The 16,990-nt window shown below is 35.4% G+C and overlaps 1 protein-coding gene across 4 annotated transcripts in view; it reads left to right on the forward strand.

The window, feature by feature from the left end:
- The first annotated feature begins 1,070 nt into the window (after positions 1 to 1,070).
- LOC123540763 (tumor protein D52-like) overlaps positions 1,071 to 16,990 on the forward strand; it is a 34,435-nt gene continuing 18,515 nt past the window's right edge. The window contains exons 1-4 of one of the 4 annotated variants that reach the window (XM_045326032.2): positions 1,071 to 1,227; positions 13,432 to 13,553; positions 14,073 to 14,221; positions 15,096 to 15,155. In XM_045326032.2, coding sequence (XP_045181967.2) covers positions 1,176 to 1,227; positions 13,432 to 13,553; positions 14,073 to 14,221; positions 15,096 to 15,155 — 383 coding nt within the window. In that variant the 5' untranslated portion in view covers positions 1,071 to 1,175. Of the gene's footprint in view, positions 1,228 to 10,451; positions 10,957 to 13,431; positions 13,554 to 14,072; positions 14,222 to 15,095; positions 15,156 to 16,990 lie in introns of those variants that run through there. The other 3 variants (XM_045326029.2, XM_045326030.2, XM_045326031.2) reach the window with 3 other exon arrangements.

The raw sequence follows: 16,990 nt of genomic DNA on the forward strand, positions 1-16,990 counted from the left end.
AAACTTTGAACACTTGTTTACTATAATAATCTCTATCTGTAGGCAAGAGTAGATAACTGTATCAACTATTTTGGCTGAATTATGGCCCTTTTTGGACTTAGAAATTAGTACAATTTTCGTGCAAGTCCATGTTTTGTCAAAACGATTTGACATGTGGCTTTGAAACTTTGAACACTTGTTTATCATCATGATTTCCACATGTAGGCAAGAGTACATAACTCTTTCAACTATTTTGGAATTATGGCCTTTTTTTTTTACTTCGAAATTGGTTCCGTTTTCGTACAAGTCCACGTTTTGTCAAAACTATTTGATGTGTGGCTTTGAAACTTTGAACACTTGCTTATCATCATAATATCCATCTGTCAACTATTTTGGTAGACTCTTCCACGCGTTAGATACTACATATCTGTATTCGATAAGACAGATCAGTGAAACAGACTACTATTTTGGCTGAATTATGGCCCTTTTCAGACTTGGAAATCATTTGATTTTTTCATACCAGTCCATATTTTGCATAACCTGTTTGTCACATGGCTTTGAAACTTTGACCACTGGTTTACCATCATAGTTTACGTTATGTAGGGAAGGTTAGACTACATAACTAGGATAAGGACTTCAACATAGAAATTAGTAAAGTTTGACATACCATTCCATATTTTGTCTTAACTGTTTGATATATATAGCTTTGAAACTTTGAACACTTGCTTACCATAGTGCAAGACTTATCCAAATCCGCAAATACAGGTACAGTGTTTGTCTTATCTATATTTTTTTCTTTTGTCTGAAAATCTCTGGTAATATTTTTACCCCATTCTTTCTTCGAATAGTCGAGCGTGCTGTCAACAGACAGCTCTTGTTTTTATTACTGCTTCTTTGCGCTAAACTTTGGCTTGAATTTGTAAAGCAGTCTATTTTGATAGATAATCCCAAAACCAAAATAAAACTATTATTATTTTAAGTTTTATTATAAGTAGTATGTACTTGAAATATAATTGATGACAACAAAATGTGTTTGAAATAAATAATGTTATGATGATAACAAATATTGTGGCTCTTTAGCTTTTAATTTTTTATTGATTTTGCTTGGTTCAGAGATTATTCATGACATCATTCTGCCAGGTTGTTGACTTGTAAGAAATTTTGTCGTTTCTGGAGAAAAATACGTAGACAGCATCATGTCAGCTCCTTTAAAGACGGAAGAAAGCTTTGAAGCTGCTCAAGGAAATGGTAAATCTAGGTTTTGTGAAACTTAATTGTTCCCTTTATGTAAAATATGTACGCCTATTTTGACAGCTACAGATGTGACATTCAGTCAAAAATGACAAAATTGCGCAGGTTGTCGTACTTCGATTCATATACATAAAAGTTATGGTTCTGATACATGCATCAGGTCTGTAGTTTGAAAATGCAGATAAAAAGTTCTGGAAGTGTCCAGCCGTGTGTTAAATGGATGCCTAATGTGGGAAACTTGTCTCATAATTTAGGACCTTGGTCATCTTGGTCTGGCTGCGTTGGTTAAGATTTATTTGGCCCAAATTTTTTTCCAGACAATAATATTTGATCTCTGCTTCGATTCTGATGGCGGTGAGAATCCCTGCAGGGATATAAATTAACACTTAGACCCTAATATGAAAAAGGCAAAGCCTCTTTGCGAGCGTAGCTTAAACGACAAAGAAACTATTCACTGCTTAAAACAATTCCGAGAACCTATTCACTTGAAAAGAAACAAAAAATTAGTGATATTATACCTGTAACAGCGAATATCATACGTTGCAAAATTTATGGAAAGCCGGTGTCATGGTGACGTCATTACCTATTTGCGGCGTTCTTATGGCTTTTGCTTATTTATGACATTTTATCCCATTTTCTGGCCAATGCTTGATCTTTTAAAAGAAAATCATATTTTTTTTCTACCAACTGAAAATATTTCTTGCATTATTTTTGAGTGATGGATAATATTCAGCAATCAAATGAAGTTCTGTATTCACTGCCTGTGAGCACCTTGCCTCTAGGGACACGCACTTCGTAAAATAAAAGCAAAATTGAAATTATTTCCATAACATAACTTTTTTAAAAATAAAGACACCTAATGAACATTGAGATTGTAACTCAAATGTAAAATTAAAAAAACAAAAAAACAATTTTCCCGACTTTGACGGAAGTAGAACAAAATGGCGGCGCCGAGACGAGAGGAAAATTTTTCAGCTACATCACTTTGCCCCATTCGGCACACCTTTGTTATATTCGCCAACACATTGCCGTAAGGCGAGCTACGTGCTTGCTATTAGCCATCTGAGCTCCTTACAGGCAAATTCTGGGGGCCCAGCCTAAAACTTAGGGGCCCAGCTATGTTTTGCTGAGAAAATATAACAATGGTTTAGATCTACATACTTAATTATAATTAAGTCTTGTAATTTGATTCCTGCCAAAATACAATTCCTTAAATAAAGAACACTAATGAAACTCGCATAACCAGTCAAAATCTGAGAGGACAGTTGTTAACAACTAGTGCATGACATATTCTAAACATATGACACAGCCTCTCAAACAGAGACACATTTAATTTAAATTCTGAATGATTTTGCAGCATTAAAGGAGGATACACCCGGGGTTGTTAATGGGCATTTTTGATAAATACTGCATGTTTATGGACATCTAAATTCTAGTATTTTGTTACATTGTCGAGTTACAGGACTTGCAACCCGACACAAAATTATTACTGTACAAAAAGTACAAACCATGCTGTGGTCTATGTTTCTAAGCTAAGGTCTGTTAACAGCCCATTTTTCTTTCCTCTTTGGCCATTAGGACTTTCAGTAATCCTGATAATATTTTGTTTTGTTGCCGCGGCCAGCCATTCTAGGCTCTTTAACAGCCTTCAGTAAATCTCTACTTTCTAGTGCAGTATTTCTATGGGCAGTATTGTTGGTGACAGAGTAAATAATCCCAGTATGCTGATTTGTCGTAGTATATATCAGTAATTTTAATTGGCCGATTTATGTGACGTTGTGCATATTAATAAGACTGTCTCGGAAAACCCAGATTATTGACATTAGAAGAATCCAAAGCCATTTGCCGACTGGGCGACTATCTTGGAAACTTGACTCGACCAGCTTTAAATCTGGTTGCACTGGGCGAGTGTTAATTTATATCCCTGCCCCAGTTTTGCTGGGTTATTGTGGTGAGAATTAGTGTTGAAAGTTTCAACACCTTAATTGCTTCACACTTGCCAAACGCGGATGTCTACTTGGATGCTGCATTGCGACTTTGTGTGTGTACAGGAATCCGGCGGTGGAAAAGAGTTTTACTTTCCCCAGTTTGGTACCCTCGCCAACAAGGTGAAACCTTGTAACTGCTTCCATGGTTGATGGATCCTGGTGGAAAATAGATTCAGTGAAGGATCTGGTAAAAAAGCAATAAAGTCATTATCAGAACAGCATTCATGTATCATTCAATATTTGTACAAAGTGTACAATCAAATATATAACTTAACTGCATGAATGAAATAAATTTATGCAAAGTGAAAACTACAATGAATGACAATGAATGAATTACAACTATTTTTTATTTATAAAATTAAATTAGAATAAAGTATTTAAATAAAAATCAATTGTTTGTTATGTAGATATACCTGATCAAGACATTTGTCACAGACAAATGAGTGGGTAATCTCTCCTTGTTGCAACTATTTTACTGGTAAATGGAGAGGCCGAAAATAGAGACAGTATAATATTAAATATCTAGTATCTTGTCATTGTTAGATCTAGCTAGAAAAATGACAAATACTTTTAACTGTTGTTGGAAAAAAGTAGAAAAGAAAACATTGCTTATCTCTCTACCATATTTTTTGTGTCAACCCTGATTATTAGCCCCAACTTTTTGAAAACCAGTTTCGGGGACTATAAAGGATTGTGCTTTTCTGTTGTTGTTTTTTTAAGCATATTGCCCAGCCCAGTGGGTGATACTGGGAAAAACTGGGTTTTACTTGGCAATATAAAATTGCAGTTCATACTTCAGACCAGATCAAAATGTTGAAGCACAGAACCTACCTTTTAAGGAGACTCTAGATGCAGTGCCGGACTTGTTTAGTTATCATTCTAAGTGAAAAAATTAATATGCCCAAATCTATGTTAAATGCTGTAACAATTGAGAATACAAAATCTGTTACAAGTGTGATGGTGCTGTGTAGAGAGGACAAACTTAGGGCAGTTAAAGAACCACTCTGTAGAATAGCCAAAAAACTTCTAGATATGCCGGCATCTTCTTCGTCTGTTGAAAGGGTATGTTCAAATTTTAGTATTATTCAGACAAAACTCAGAAATAGATTTGGGATCGAAAAACTGCAAAACTTGTATTCTGTTACAGAATGCTTCGTAATAAAGAATAACTAGCTGGTAGACTATCATATGTTAAGTAAAATCTAGTTGTGACCTTGAGAGATCATTCAATATTGTGATCACTGACAGAGTGTAGATTATATATAAACTTTAGTAATACTGTGTCTTTTATAAATTCATGTGTAACTATAAATGTTGAAAGGTGTTTACTTTCACATATTAAAAATATTTTGTTTTGTAAATAAACCATACTTTTGTTAATAAAACTGTTCTGTCAGCTACCTATCACTTTACCAATGGTTTCAAAGTAAGTAAAACTTAATGTTAGAATTAGCTCACATTTTATAACATAGAAACTCAATAGTTTCATGCCAACTGTGTTTCGTCCATAACTTATTCATAAAGGGATGTTAATATTACTTGGCATAATTGTTCCCCATAATAGGATGGCATGTCATGAGCAAAACTTTGACCCCTAGGTAAGAGTTCAAGGTCGCACTTTGAGGTCAGAGGTCAACAGGGCTTTCTTGTGCCCCACCACTCAGTGGAGAGGGCATACAGATTTGGTCTTGTCCGTGAGTCCGTCCTTGCGTCCTTCCGTAAAAAAATTGTGATGTGCCTGGCTCAAAAAGTATTTGATATGAATTGATGAAACCTTGCATGAGTCTTTATCATGATGTGAACTTGCACACTTGGCATTCTTCTTGTTATTTTAGCGCTAATTACAGAGTTGTGGCCCTTGAAATAACCAAAATAGTGTATTTTTTGTTTATGGTGCTCATACAAAAATGTAGTTCTAAAAGTATATGGCCTAGAATAATGAATCCTTTATATAAAATGTTTATTGAGGCTAACCCCCTTAAGACTGCAAACATATGAATTATTGTCCCTTATTTGTGATAAATGTTCCAGTGGGTGCATACCCTGTGTCCTACAGACACATTGTAGTTTATGTTTGTTCTGCAACTCAACAGTCCATGAAGGATTTTAATATTTAGGAATGCTATGGTTTTAGATGTATTTTGGGGTACTTATGTCAGGGGCAAGATCATCGTTACTAAAAATAGAAAAGTTGTTTTCTCCCGATAATGTCAATTGAGTAGCTTTGTTAGAGACTAGTTTTTCAGGTAGACTCTTTTGAGAAAAGGTAAAACTATTTGTCTCCTCCATGTGTCTGTGTCTGCATTAGCATCCTGATTTGGGTAAGTTTTTGTTTGTAAGCTGGTATCTCCATACCCACTGATGGGAATCAGGGCCCTCACTCTACTTTGGGGGACAATGTTGGCAAAAAGCCGGTCAATATGAGTATTGACCGGGCCGGCGGTCAATACTGGTTAAAACCGGTCAATACTGGTCAATACCGGTCAATACTGGTCGATTCAATACTTTGGTCACTCTTTGGTGGTCAATACTGGTTTATTCAACACTTTTACATAATGCACATTAACAGATTAGAACAAGATGTAACAGTAATGTAAAAATTATAAAGCAATCTGAATAAAACAAAATTTTGTTTGTTAAAAAGTATAGTGGATTGATGGTCAATACTGGTTGATATAGTTTTGGTCCTTGGCAATGTGTTCTGGTCAGGCTCAGTTCTGGACAAATACTTAGACTGGTCAGTGGTCAATACTAGTTTATTAAATGCTTTTATCACTTTAAAGTATAGCTTTTATTTTGAATTAATTAAAAAAAATATTACTATAAATTACACTCTGAAATGGACAGTACTGGTCATTTAAAATTTTGGTCCTACACAGTATCCCTGATCAACACATATTGTGGTCAATACTGGTCATTTGAATACTTTGAATTGCATAACTAATTTTTTTTAGATAAAGTTACCATGTTCAAGCACCTCATTGATACAGTGGGATTATTGATGATGACAGCCAATAAGTGACTAGATAGACTGGCCTGCAACATATAATCTGTTGTATATTGTAAGACATGGTGTCAATTAGGCAATGTGACACTTGCTATCAAAACACAATTAAACCACTTCAATGAAAGGGTCCAGTTGTAGGCAGCAATTTTTCATTGAATTAAATACCAGTAAAAATAATTAGATTTATCACTTGTGAATCAAACACTTGACTGCTACAGTTTATGAAATACTTTCTACAAATGAAGTTCAGTTAAATTAGCAATATAATGACCAGTATCAACCAATGCTGACAAACTGACCACTTCTGACTAATTTGGGAGTATGACTAATTTGGGAGTATTAATTTGGTTGCTTGAACTAAATATAATGCATGCAAATACCTTCATCAGCGGATTTTGTCCTACACTCAAGCCCCAAATGCTCTTAACAGTCATTATTCAAATTGTTCATAAACTCTGCAAAATATCTTAACAGTCAGTATTGACTAATTGACCAGTATTGACCAATCGACCAGTATTGACCGGTATTGACCACTTCAGGGAGTATTGACTGGGGCGGTTTTAACCGGTTAAAACCGCTGGTTAAAACCGGGGTGGTTTTAACCGCCCAACATTGTTGGGGGAAGGGGTCCGCAGCCCTCAGGCGGGGGAATTTTCGCGTCGTTTTAGCCAAAAGGGGGAATTTTCATTGCCTTCAAAGAATAACATACTATAATTTGTAAGAACTATAAATCTATAAATCTCATTAAACTAAAGTTGTTTCTTTTTCTCAACATACTACTGGTAACTGCAACCATATCATGTCAAGATTAGTTTTTCAGAGGTCAAGCTATACTGTTATTAATGAAACTTCCACAAACTTTATCTAAAAGGAGTACATTTATCATTACAGATTTTTTAATCAATTTATATTTTAGTTGTCAGTGTCTAAAAGTGGGTGGGGTTTGGTGCCTTTGCATTTTATTATCAAAAATGCTTCAAAATAAGGGCTGCTTTTGCAACAGTGATCATATTTTTCTTAAATGCAGACTTTTAAATGGCTTTTTAATGAGATCGTGCTAGAAAAATCTTGTAAGAAATGATGAAAATGTCCAAAAATCACGGTCGCGAAAACGGGTGACAAATATGGAAAACGAAAGTAAACATTTAAAATTCTTCATGAAATACCTGTTCTAAATTTCTTTTTTTTACCATACCTATTCAATACTTACAATTTCTGCTTATTAAAGCATTTAATTTATTTTGGACCAAACAAAGCCTCGGCAATGATAATAAATTTCTATAGACTGTAACGGTTGACCCGCTCACGTAATTGTATCAAGCAAACAAAATAATGATTTTAATTATCCATTTTGTGCAAAGACGATAATCTAAAGCTGCATTGTTTATCAATTAATTTTTACACATTGATCAGTAAACACCTTTGATAATGACAGGGATTATTGTACTGAATATAAACCGCGAGATGACCACGTGTCAATCGGCGCTTGGCGTGATTGACATCTGTTAGCGGCTAATTAACATACTCCATAATACCAGCTCCACCTACTACCATACTTCCGCGTATGACGGCGAACAATATTGAAATTGACTGGGATTTTGATTGACAAGGGGCAGTAAACTTTCGAACTCGAGACGCATCAAACAAAATTTCCGTGAGTCAGCCCGACGCACGGAGCATATTTTGTGCGGTTCAAATACGAGTTTTTCTTGATTTTCGCGGATCAAAAACCTGGGACTTCGGGTCAACCGAATGCCCAGTAAGGGGGAATTTTTTTCTCTGGGGGGGGGGGGGGGAAAGGATACTATTTTGGCCAATCGAGGGCCCTGGGAATGGATTGAAACTTTACACACTTGTTCACTGTGATGAGCTGACATGCATCATAACTCTAGCTTGCAGATTTACAAAATTATGCCCCTCTTTCGACAATTTTTGGTTTAGTTTTGTATGTAAGCTGGTAGCTCAGTACCCACTGTTAAAAGGGAATGAATTGAAACTTCACACACTTGCCCACTGTGATGAACTGACATGCATTGTACAGGTTCCATAACTATGTTTTGCCCCTTTTCTCTCTTATATTCATTCAGTTGACAGGGCTGTTGAATAGTCAAGCGTTGCTGTCCTCAGACAGCTCTTGTTTTGTTGTACATGTAGGTAGCTTTTGTGACAGTCATTGTTACTAAATATAGAAAAATGTTTTTTCAATCAGTGATTTAGAAGGAGTATCTTTCAAAAAGACTGAAATTTAATTGCATTTAAGTATGTTTTTAAGGCAGAGGAATACTGACAAAAAATGATCGTAGTTGTCTGACAATTAAATTGCGTCTCGGGACAGCATTTAAGGCAAAATGAACTTTATCGCAAAATGTTATTGAACTTATATCAATGAAATGAACTGATTCACAAGACTAATGTACGTAAATGACCAGTGATGAATTTTCAGAAAGGTGATGTAATGAAATACTGGCCTTAAAGTTATGTTTTGTATTTTATGTTGAAAGAACTGTCTTTAGGTTATAGCATTATTTCATATTTGGGAAAATTGATTTAATAATGAATAGTTTGATGAAAATTCAAAGCTGCATTATATACATGTCCTTTTTGGCAGTGTATGAAAAATAATGTTTTCTTCAAAAAAGCTTTAATCAGTTTCAAATGTAAGTTTTATGGTATCTCAATTGGACATCTAAAACAGTAGATTTAAAATCATACTGCATTTTCTTAGAAAATAACAAAGCATTGATGGATAAGATCCAATCAGGGGCAAAAGAGGTTTTCTGTGATGGATTTTTGAATTGTAATGATCTTAGAAACAGATTTCAAGCACAGGACAGGTTTTATTTCTTACACTGAAAAAAAGGAAACATAACTTTCCTTAACCCTTAGCCTGCTGGTGGCAATTGATTCTGCCTTTGCGACCAGTGCAGACCAAGATCAGCCTGCACATCCGTGCAGTCTGATCATGGTCTGCACTGTTCGCCATTCAATCAGTACTTTTTTGGTAAGCACCCCTTTAACAGTTAATGGTACTTTCCAAATTGAAAGATGGACCAGTCCATTTTAGAAATTTAACAGGCTAATAGTTAAAGAACTTCTGATTTCAGCTTGAAAAGGATTTGAAATTATAAAGATGATAATCCTAATGTTAAAGGACACATGATTTGTGCCAGACATTCCTTTCAAGCAAGGTTTCTAGTGGGAGGGATTCAAAATCGTAATAGGGCTGACTCTGAAAATAACCATTCATCCATGTGAGAAATCACATGATCAAAATAATCTCTAATCCAAAGTAAATTTACAAATAAAATGGGATAATATTGAAGCAAGTTTTAATGTAAATCTAAGATATAGCCTATCTTTTGGCAGCATAGATGATAAGATAAGATAAGATAAATTTGATTTTGAGTCGGCAAGATAATTAACAATACAACATAAGCTATCCAAGTACTTTTGAACCGACTATAAATGCTTTTGAACCGACTATAGTGCTTTTGAACCGACTATGAGATTCTAAAACTTCATAGATTTCAACCACAATCACCTGATGATTTGGAACACTTCAAGGAACTGAGACTTCTATTTTTGTAAGTGTTTGTAATTACTAGAACTCAGATATCATCATTGTAAACTACATAATTATTTAACAACTTTCGTTAGCCATATATTAGGCTATGTTTAAAATTTCATATCTAATCACAGTATGAACTTTATTCACTTTCTACAAAATATCATTTTGGTTTAAAGATTATTATGATCATATGATTTCCCAGAATGAAAAAGGTCATAAATAGTGTTCTGATAAATCATTGTCTTTCACATTCATTGACTTGCAGTTTATTTCCCTGTTTAAAAGTGTTTCTTAGATTATAATGCTATTCTTAAATGTCATTGTTGCAAGGGAGGTAACTCACTTATGTAAATTGTTATCTCCCTTGCATCTTAAAACTCTTGAAAGGTCTTATGATTTTACCTGAGGCAGTTGACAAGCCAGTGATTCACGTGTACAGGTACATCAAATTATACATGACATTATCTATATCTGTCTACATAGAAAGTAATTACATCACTATATATATCATATACATCCAACTGTACAATTGCAAGTGTGTTGTAAAGGTTTTTATCACTGGACATATGATAAATGATATGAGGACAATTATTGTACATGATAGAATTTGAGTTAAAAAGTTTATTTCAAAGATAAAATTGTATATTTTGGAAGTAAAATAAGAATCTCTGTTATGATTTTGTGTTCAGTATAAAAGTATGACTAAACAGTTGAGAAATTTAATTTTACGAGAGATAAATACTGTACATCTATAGATAAAGTTGCTTTGTGATGAAGGAATATTGTAAATGATGTTTTAAAGCATTCATTTTAAGCCTTGGAGGTTTTATCTTTAAATAATGGATCTGTTCATTCAGTGGTATTGAGAAGAACTGGGTAAAATCTCCCATTTTAGTTTCATGGTAAAAAAAAGTACAAGTGCATTAAATGTGGTGTATAAGGAGTTGGAATAGGAATATTTAAAATTGCAACAATGAGTTCACTGACAGAGTCTGATGAGGATTTGAGTTACACACCAAAAATAAGTTCACCAGGAAATTACCGTAGGTATCTGGACATATCACGGTCTGATTCCCTGTCTGAAGAAGATGTAGGGAACCATTCTGGGAATGAAGGGTTCATTGATGATGAACTTTTTCTAGATTCCAGTCTGCCTGAAGCAGGTGTGTATTTTGTGTAGACTGCTGTCAGATTTAGCGCAGTACCACGCTTTCCATTTGTTACAGTATTTTTGACTGGTACTTGTATATTGGAGTTTGGATTACATTCCACATCTTACAACAATTTAACTTGCAACCTTGGAAGAAAAGTTCTAAGCTGTATGTCTGACCAGTATGGTCCAATTTTAAATGACTTTTTAGATTGACTTTCCGAAGAAAATGTAGAGCTATTGCACTCGCCCCGGTTTCAGTGTCAGCGTCGCCTTTGGTTAAAGTTTTTTATTAAGTCAAATATCTCTGTTACTATCAAAGCTATTGACTTGAAACTTAAAACAGTTATTTACTATCAAAGTCTACACCAGGAGAAACAATCCCCATAACTCTGATTGAATTTTGATGGAGTTATGCCCCTTTTTGACTTAGAAGTTTTGGTTAAAGTTTTTGATAAAGTCAAATATCTCTTGTACTAATTTCAAAGCTATTGACCTGAAACTTAAAATAGTTATTTACTATCAGAGTCTACATCAGGAGAAACAATCCCCATAACATTGATTTTGAATTTTGATGGAGTTATGCCTCTTTTTGACTTAGAATGTTTGGTTAAAGTTTTTGATAAAATCAAATATCTCTGGTACTATCAAAGCTGTTGACTTGAAACTTAAAATAGTTATTTACTATCAAAGTCTACACCAGGAGAAACAATCCCTATAACTCTCATGTGAATTTGAAAGAGTTATTCCCCTTTTGAACTTAGAATTTTTGGTTAAAGTTTTTGATAAAGTCAGATATCTCTGTTACTATCAAAGCTGTTGACTTGAAACTTACAATAGTTATTTACTATCAAAGTCTACACCAGGAGAAACAAACAAACCTCATAACTCTTAACTCTCTGAATTTTGACAGAGTTATGTCCCTGTTTAACTTAGATTTTTAATCCCGCGCCGTGGCGGAGGGATTATAGGAATGGTCTGCGTCCATCCTTCCTTCCGTCCGTCCTTCCGTCCATAACAAAATCGTGTCCGGTCCATATCTCCTAAACCCCTTGAAGGATTTTCATGAAACTTGGGTCAAATGATCACCTTATCAAGACGATGTGCAGAACCTATGAGTCAGCCTTGTCGGTTCAAGGTCAAGGTCACAACTCAAGGTCAAAGGTTTGAGCCTTCCATTTTGTGTCCACTCTATATCTCCTAAACCCCTTCAAGGATTTTCATCAAACTTGGGTCAAAAGATCACCTCATCAAGGCGATGTGCAGAACTTATGAGTCAGCCATGTCGGCTCAAAGTCAAGGTCACAACTGAAGGTCAAAGGTTTGAGCCTTCCATTTCGTGTCCGCTCTATATCTCCTAAACCCCTTGAAGGAATTTTATAAAACTTGGGTCAAATGATACCCTCATCAGAACGATGTGCAGAAATTATGAGTCAACGATTCCAGCTCAAGGTCAAGGTCACAACTAAGGGTCAAAGGTTTGAGCCTTTCATTTGGTGTCCACTCTGTATTTCCTGAACCCCTTGAAGGATTTTCATCAAACTTGGGTCAAATGATCACCTCATCAAGAACTCATGAGTCAGCCATGTCAACTCAAGGTCAAGGTCACAACTGAAGGTCAAAGGTTTCAGCTCTGTATCTCCTAAACCCCTTGAAGGATTTTCACGAAACTTTGGTCAAATGATCACCTCATCAAGACATTGTGCAGAATTCATGAGTCAGCCATGTCAGTTCAAGGTCAAGGTCACAGCTAAAATCAAAGGATTACCCTTTCACTATCCATAGCAGTGGCGGGGGATTTAGCTGTCTTTTAGACTGCCTTGTTTTGGTTAAAGTTTTATCAAGTTTTTACTGGCAAAGCTCTAATTCAGAGTCAAGCACTGAGAAAAATCGAGCGCACTGTCTTACAGACAGCTCTTGTTATGCTACAATTTTATGTATACCAGCATCAAATAAACTTAAAAAATATTGCAACTGACTTTCTAGCTTTTGTTACACTAAGGAACAGAATGCTGTTTAGATTTACCCAGATGTAATTCAAATGAATACACCTTTCTAGTTGATATCATCTTTCTAGTGGGTATGTACCTTTCTAGTGGGTATGTTACCTTTCCAGTTGGTATGTTACCCTTTCTTGTGGATATCATACCTTTCTAGTAGGTATGTTATCTTTCTAATGGGAATATTACCTTTCTACTAGTTTTTAGTAGGTATGTTACGTTTTGAATGGATATGTTACCTTTCTAATGGATCACGCTACCTTTTTAGCAAATATGTTGCCTTTCTAATGGATTATTTTACCTTTCAAGTGGGTATGTTACCTTTCAAGTAGGTATGTTGCCTTTCTGGTGTGTATGTTACCTTTCTCAGAAAGATCATATGAATCCCAACAATACAACTCACTTCAAAAGTGTAAACATCAACAGTTTTGCTTGTTCTACCATTTAAGTGAAAAGATTTATTTTTAAAGTCTTGTTTATTTATACAGATTTGTATCCAGACTTGAGCTCCCCACACTATGAAACTGCACAGGAGCAGCACGGGGAACCAGCACAACCCCAGCCATTGTCTGAGGAACAGAAGAAAGAACTTCAGGAGGAATTAGAAAAGGTAATTACTGTGCCACTTGTTCAGGTTTCATTAATGGCCTGAGTGCCCAAGCTTGCTGGGGCAAGTCATGTGGTCCTGAGTCTTATATCGGATAGTTTGAGTGTTTTGATCGATTATCCCCTTGCAACATGCAGCAATAGATAGTCCGATTCATTGCTAAAATGGTATGTATAAATGAGCCTCACCATGAGAAAACCAACAAAGTGCATTTGCGACCAGCATGGATCCAGACCAGCCTGTGTGCCCACGCAGTCTGGTCAAGATCCATACTGTTCACTTTCAAAGCCTATTGCAATTAGAGAAACCTTAACAAACAGTATTGATCCTGACCAGACTGCTTGGATGTGCAGGCTGGTCTGGATCCATGCTGGTTGCAAATGCACTATGTTGGTTTTCTCATGGTGTGACTCAAACAGTGTATTGTCAGTATGTTCTTCTGTAAAAGTGTGTTGTTAATGAATTAGATTGGTCTACTTCCATTTGTTTATTATTTAATGTTTAAACACAATGTTTTTGTAGGTAGAAGGAGAGATAGCTACACTTAGACAAGTTTTGGGATCTAAAATCCGTTACTCCACTGAATTAAAAAGAAAACTGGGTATTACCCCACTACAAGAGATGAAAAATGATTTCCAACTCGGAATTAAGACGATAAAAGATTCCACACCGTAAGTATGGCTAATTCAGAAGAAACAAGAAATATAGGTCCAGTCACTGTTTAAAAACGCTATAGTTTTATTAACAAATGAGACTTTCACTAGTTTCAAATTGTAAATTTATGAAGTTTCCTTGAGAAACTTTGTTCTGCACTTATTTTGACAACAGAACATTGCACTGAAGTCAATGGAAAATGAAATAATCTTTAATACCATAATGCATAAAGGAGGAGAAACATGATATGCCACTGTGAGACCCATTTTTTAATTGTTTGGAGAATCTGGTGACCAGTATATCTTTACCAGGTGCAGGGCTCCATTTCTTAATGGCAATGGTTGCTTATTTTGAATCACATGCTCTTCACTGCTATGTTTATAAGTTTGAAGAATCCTCTTTGTGGCATTTACTGCTGTCGATCCAAGTTTGCTGCATTATTGCAACAGTCTTTAAAAAAAATAGCACATGATTGATCTTACAGGTAGAGCTGATCTTATGTCAGAAAAAATTGACTCCAGGGTAATATATATTTGAGGTTTGAAGACGAGTCTTAAAACAAAACCAATTTTTGACTAATGTTAATTAGTATCAGCCATTCTTATTCTGGTCTTCTCACTCTTAAGTTTACCATTAGACTTGGACGAATGAGTTGGATTGAGACATATCCATCTATGATAACTAAAATGATGGCCAGTTTTATAAGGATTTTTTTCTGTCATTTAGGATGGAAGACGTTTAATTATTTTTATAAAACTGTTTTTGTCAATATACATTTTATTGCTGATTGTAAGTTTTTATTTGTGTTTTTTAGCACTTTATATAGTCGCTGTACTATTTTGATTGTTTTGTATCTACTTGTTTTGTGAGCATTTTATTTTGCACCAACAGATATCAAAAGACAAATGAAAAACTTCATGATCTTAATGAAAAGATTCACCAGTCACCCGCGTAAGTTTTCACTAGCATGCTGTTGCAAGATTTTGTGTTTTGTAGTTGTTTTATTAGCTCACCTGTCACATAGTGACAAGGTGAGCTTTTGTGATCACCCTTCGTCCGTCGTCCGTCGTCAGTCCGTCCGTGCGTGCGTCAACAATTCCTTGTCTGCACGATAGTGGTTTCATTTATGATTTTATTTTAACCAAACTTGCACACAACTTGTATCACCATAAGGTCACGGTTCCTTTCTTGAATTGGCCAGATCCCATTATGGGTTCCAGAGTTATGGCCCCTGAAAGGGCCAAAATTAGCTATTTTGACCTTGTCTGCACAATAGCAGCTTTATTTATGATTTGATTTTTACCAAACTGGCACACAACTTGTATCATCACGAGATCTCGGTTCCTTTCTTGAACTGGCCAGGTTCCATTATGGGTTCCAGAGTTATGGCCCCTTAAAGGGCCAGAATTAGCTATTTTGACCTTGTCTGCACAATAGCAGCTTCATTTATGATTTGAATTTAACCAAACTTGCACACAACTTGTATCACCATAAAATCTTGGTTCCTTTCTTGAACTGGCGAGATTCCATTATGGGTTCCAGAATGATGGCCCCTGAAAGGGCCAGAATTAGCTATTTTGACCTTGTCTGCACAATAGCAGCTTCATTTATGATTTGAATTTAATCAAACTTGCACAAAACTTGTGTCACCATAAGATCTCGATTCCTTTCTTGATCAGGCCAGATCCCACAATGGGTTCCAGAGTTATGGCCCCTTAAAGGGCCAAAATTAGCTATTTTGACCTTGTCTGCACAATAGCAGCTTCATTTATGATTTGATTTTAACCAAACTGGCACACAACTTGTATCACCAGGAGATCTTGCTTCCTTTCTTCAACTGGCCAGATTCCATCATGGGTTCCAGAGTTATGGCCCCTTAAAGGTCCAAAATTGGCTATTTTGGCTTTTGCAGCCATATAGAGACTTCATTTATGGTTTTATTTGATACAAACTTCCAAAATATCTTCAACAACAATAAATTTTGGATTCCATGACAAATCAGATCCAATCGTAGGTTCCAGAGTTATTTTATATCTGATTACCTCCCCTGATTGTAATCAAAATGGATTTATATCAGTAAGTACTTATAGGACTTATTTGAAATTTCATTATTGTTATTAGTTGGACAGAGACAATCAGGGTAGATAACTATGGACTGGTTTTATGTCAAATTACCTCCCTTTATTTCAAATTAAAATGGGTATATCTCCGTAACTAATGAAGATACTGATCTGAAATTTCATTTATGTCAACAGATCTATTTGGCAGATCCTTCTTTTGTTCACTTACAATATTTATTTTTTTAATTACTTCCCTTTTACGTTACTATAAATAGCTTATTTTTAGTAACTTTTTTATTATTGGCCGTAGGGAAAAACCGAGACCACTTTTCTGTGGTACAACATGGCTGGTACCTCCAATTTTTAGGTGTATTTTGACATATCTATACCTTGTAAGAATTTTTTTTCTTTTTGGTTAAATTTCTTCCGTTTGTTGTTCCTGTCCTTTGGACTTTGATATTTTACTGAGGACCTTCTTGTCCTCAAGTGCAATGATAACAGGTGAGCGATATAGGGCCATCATGGCCCTCTTGTCTTTTTTGTATGCTGTATTATTTCCCTTTATTAAAGACACTTCTGTATAGTCTTGATATTATGCTGTATTCAAATGTTTTCTTGTGATCAAGATGTTATTATTTTCAAGATATTATGTTGTATTTAAGATCATTTTTAGCTCGTCTAGCTATTCTACTCACCCTGGCGTCTGCGTCGGCGTCACACCTTGGT

Source organism: Mercenaria mercenaria, chromosome 16, assembly GCF_021730395.1.
Source record: "Mercenaria mercenaria strain notata chromosome 16, MADL_Memer_1, whole genome shotgun sequence".
Classification (NCBI taxonomy): domain Eukaryota; kingdom Metazoa; phylum Mollusca; class Bivalvia; order Venerida; family Veneridae; genus Mercenaria; species Mercenaria mercenaria.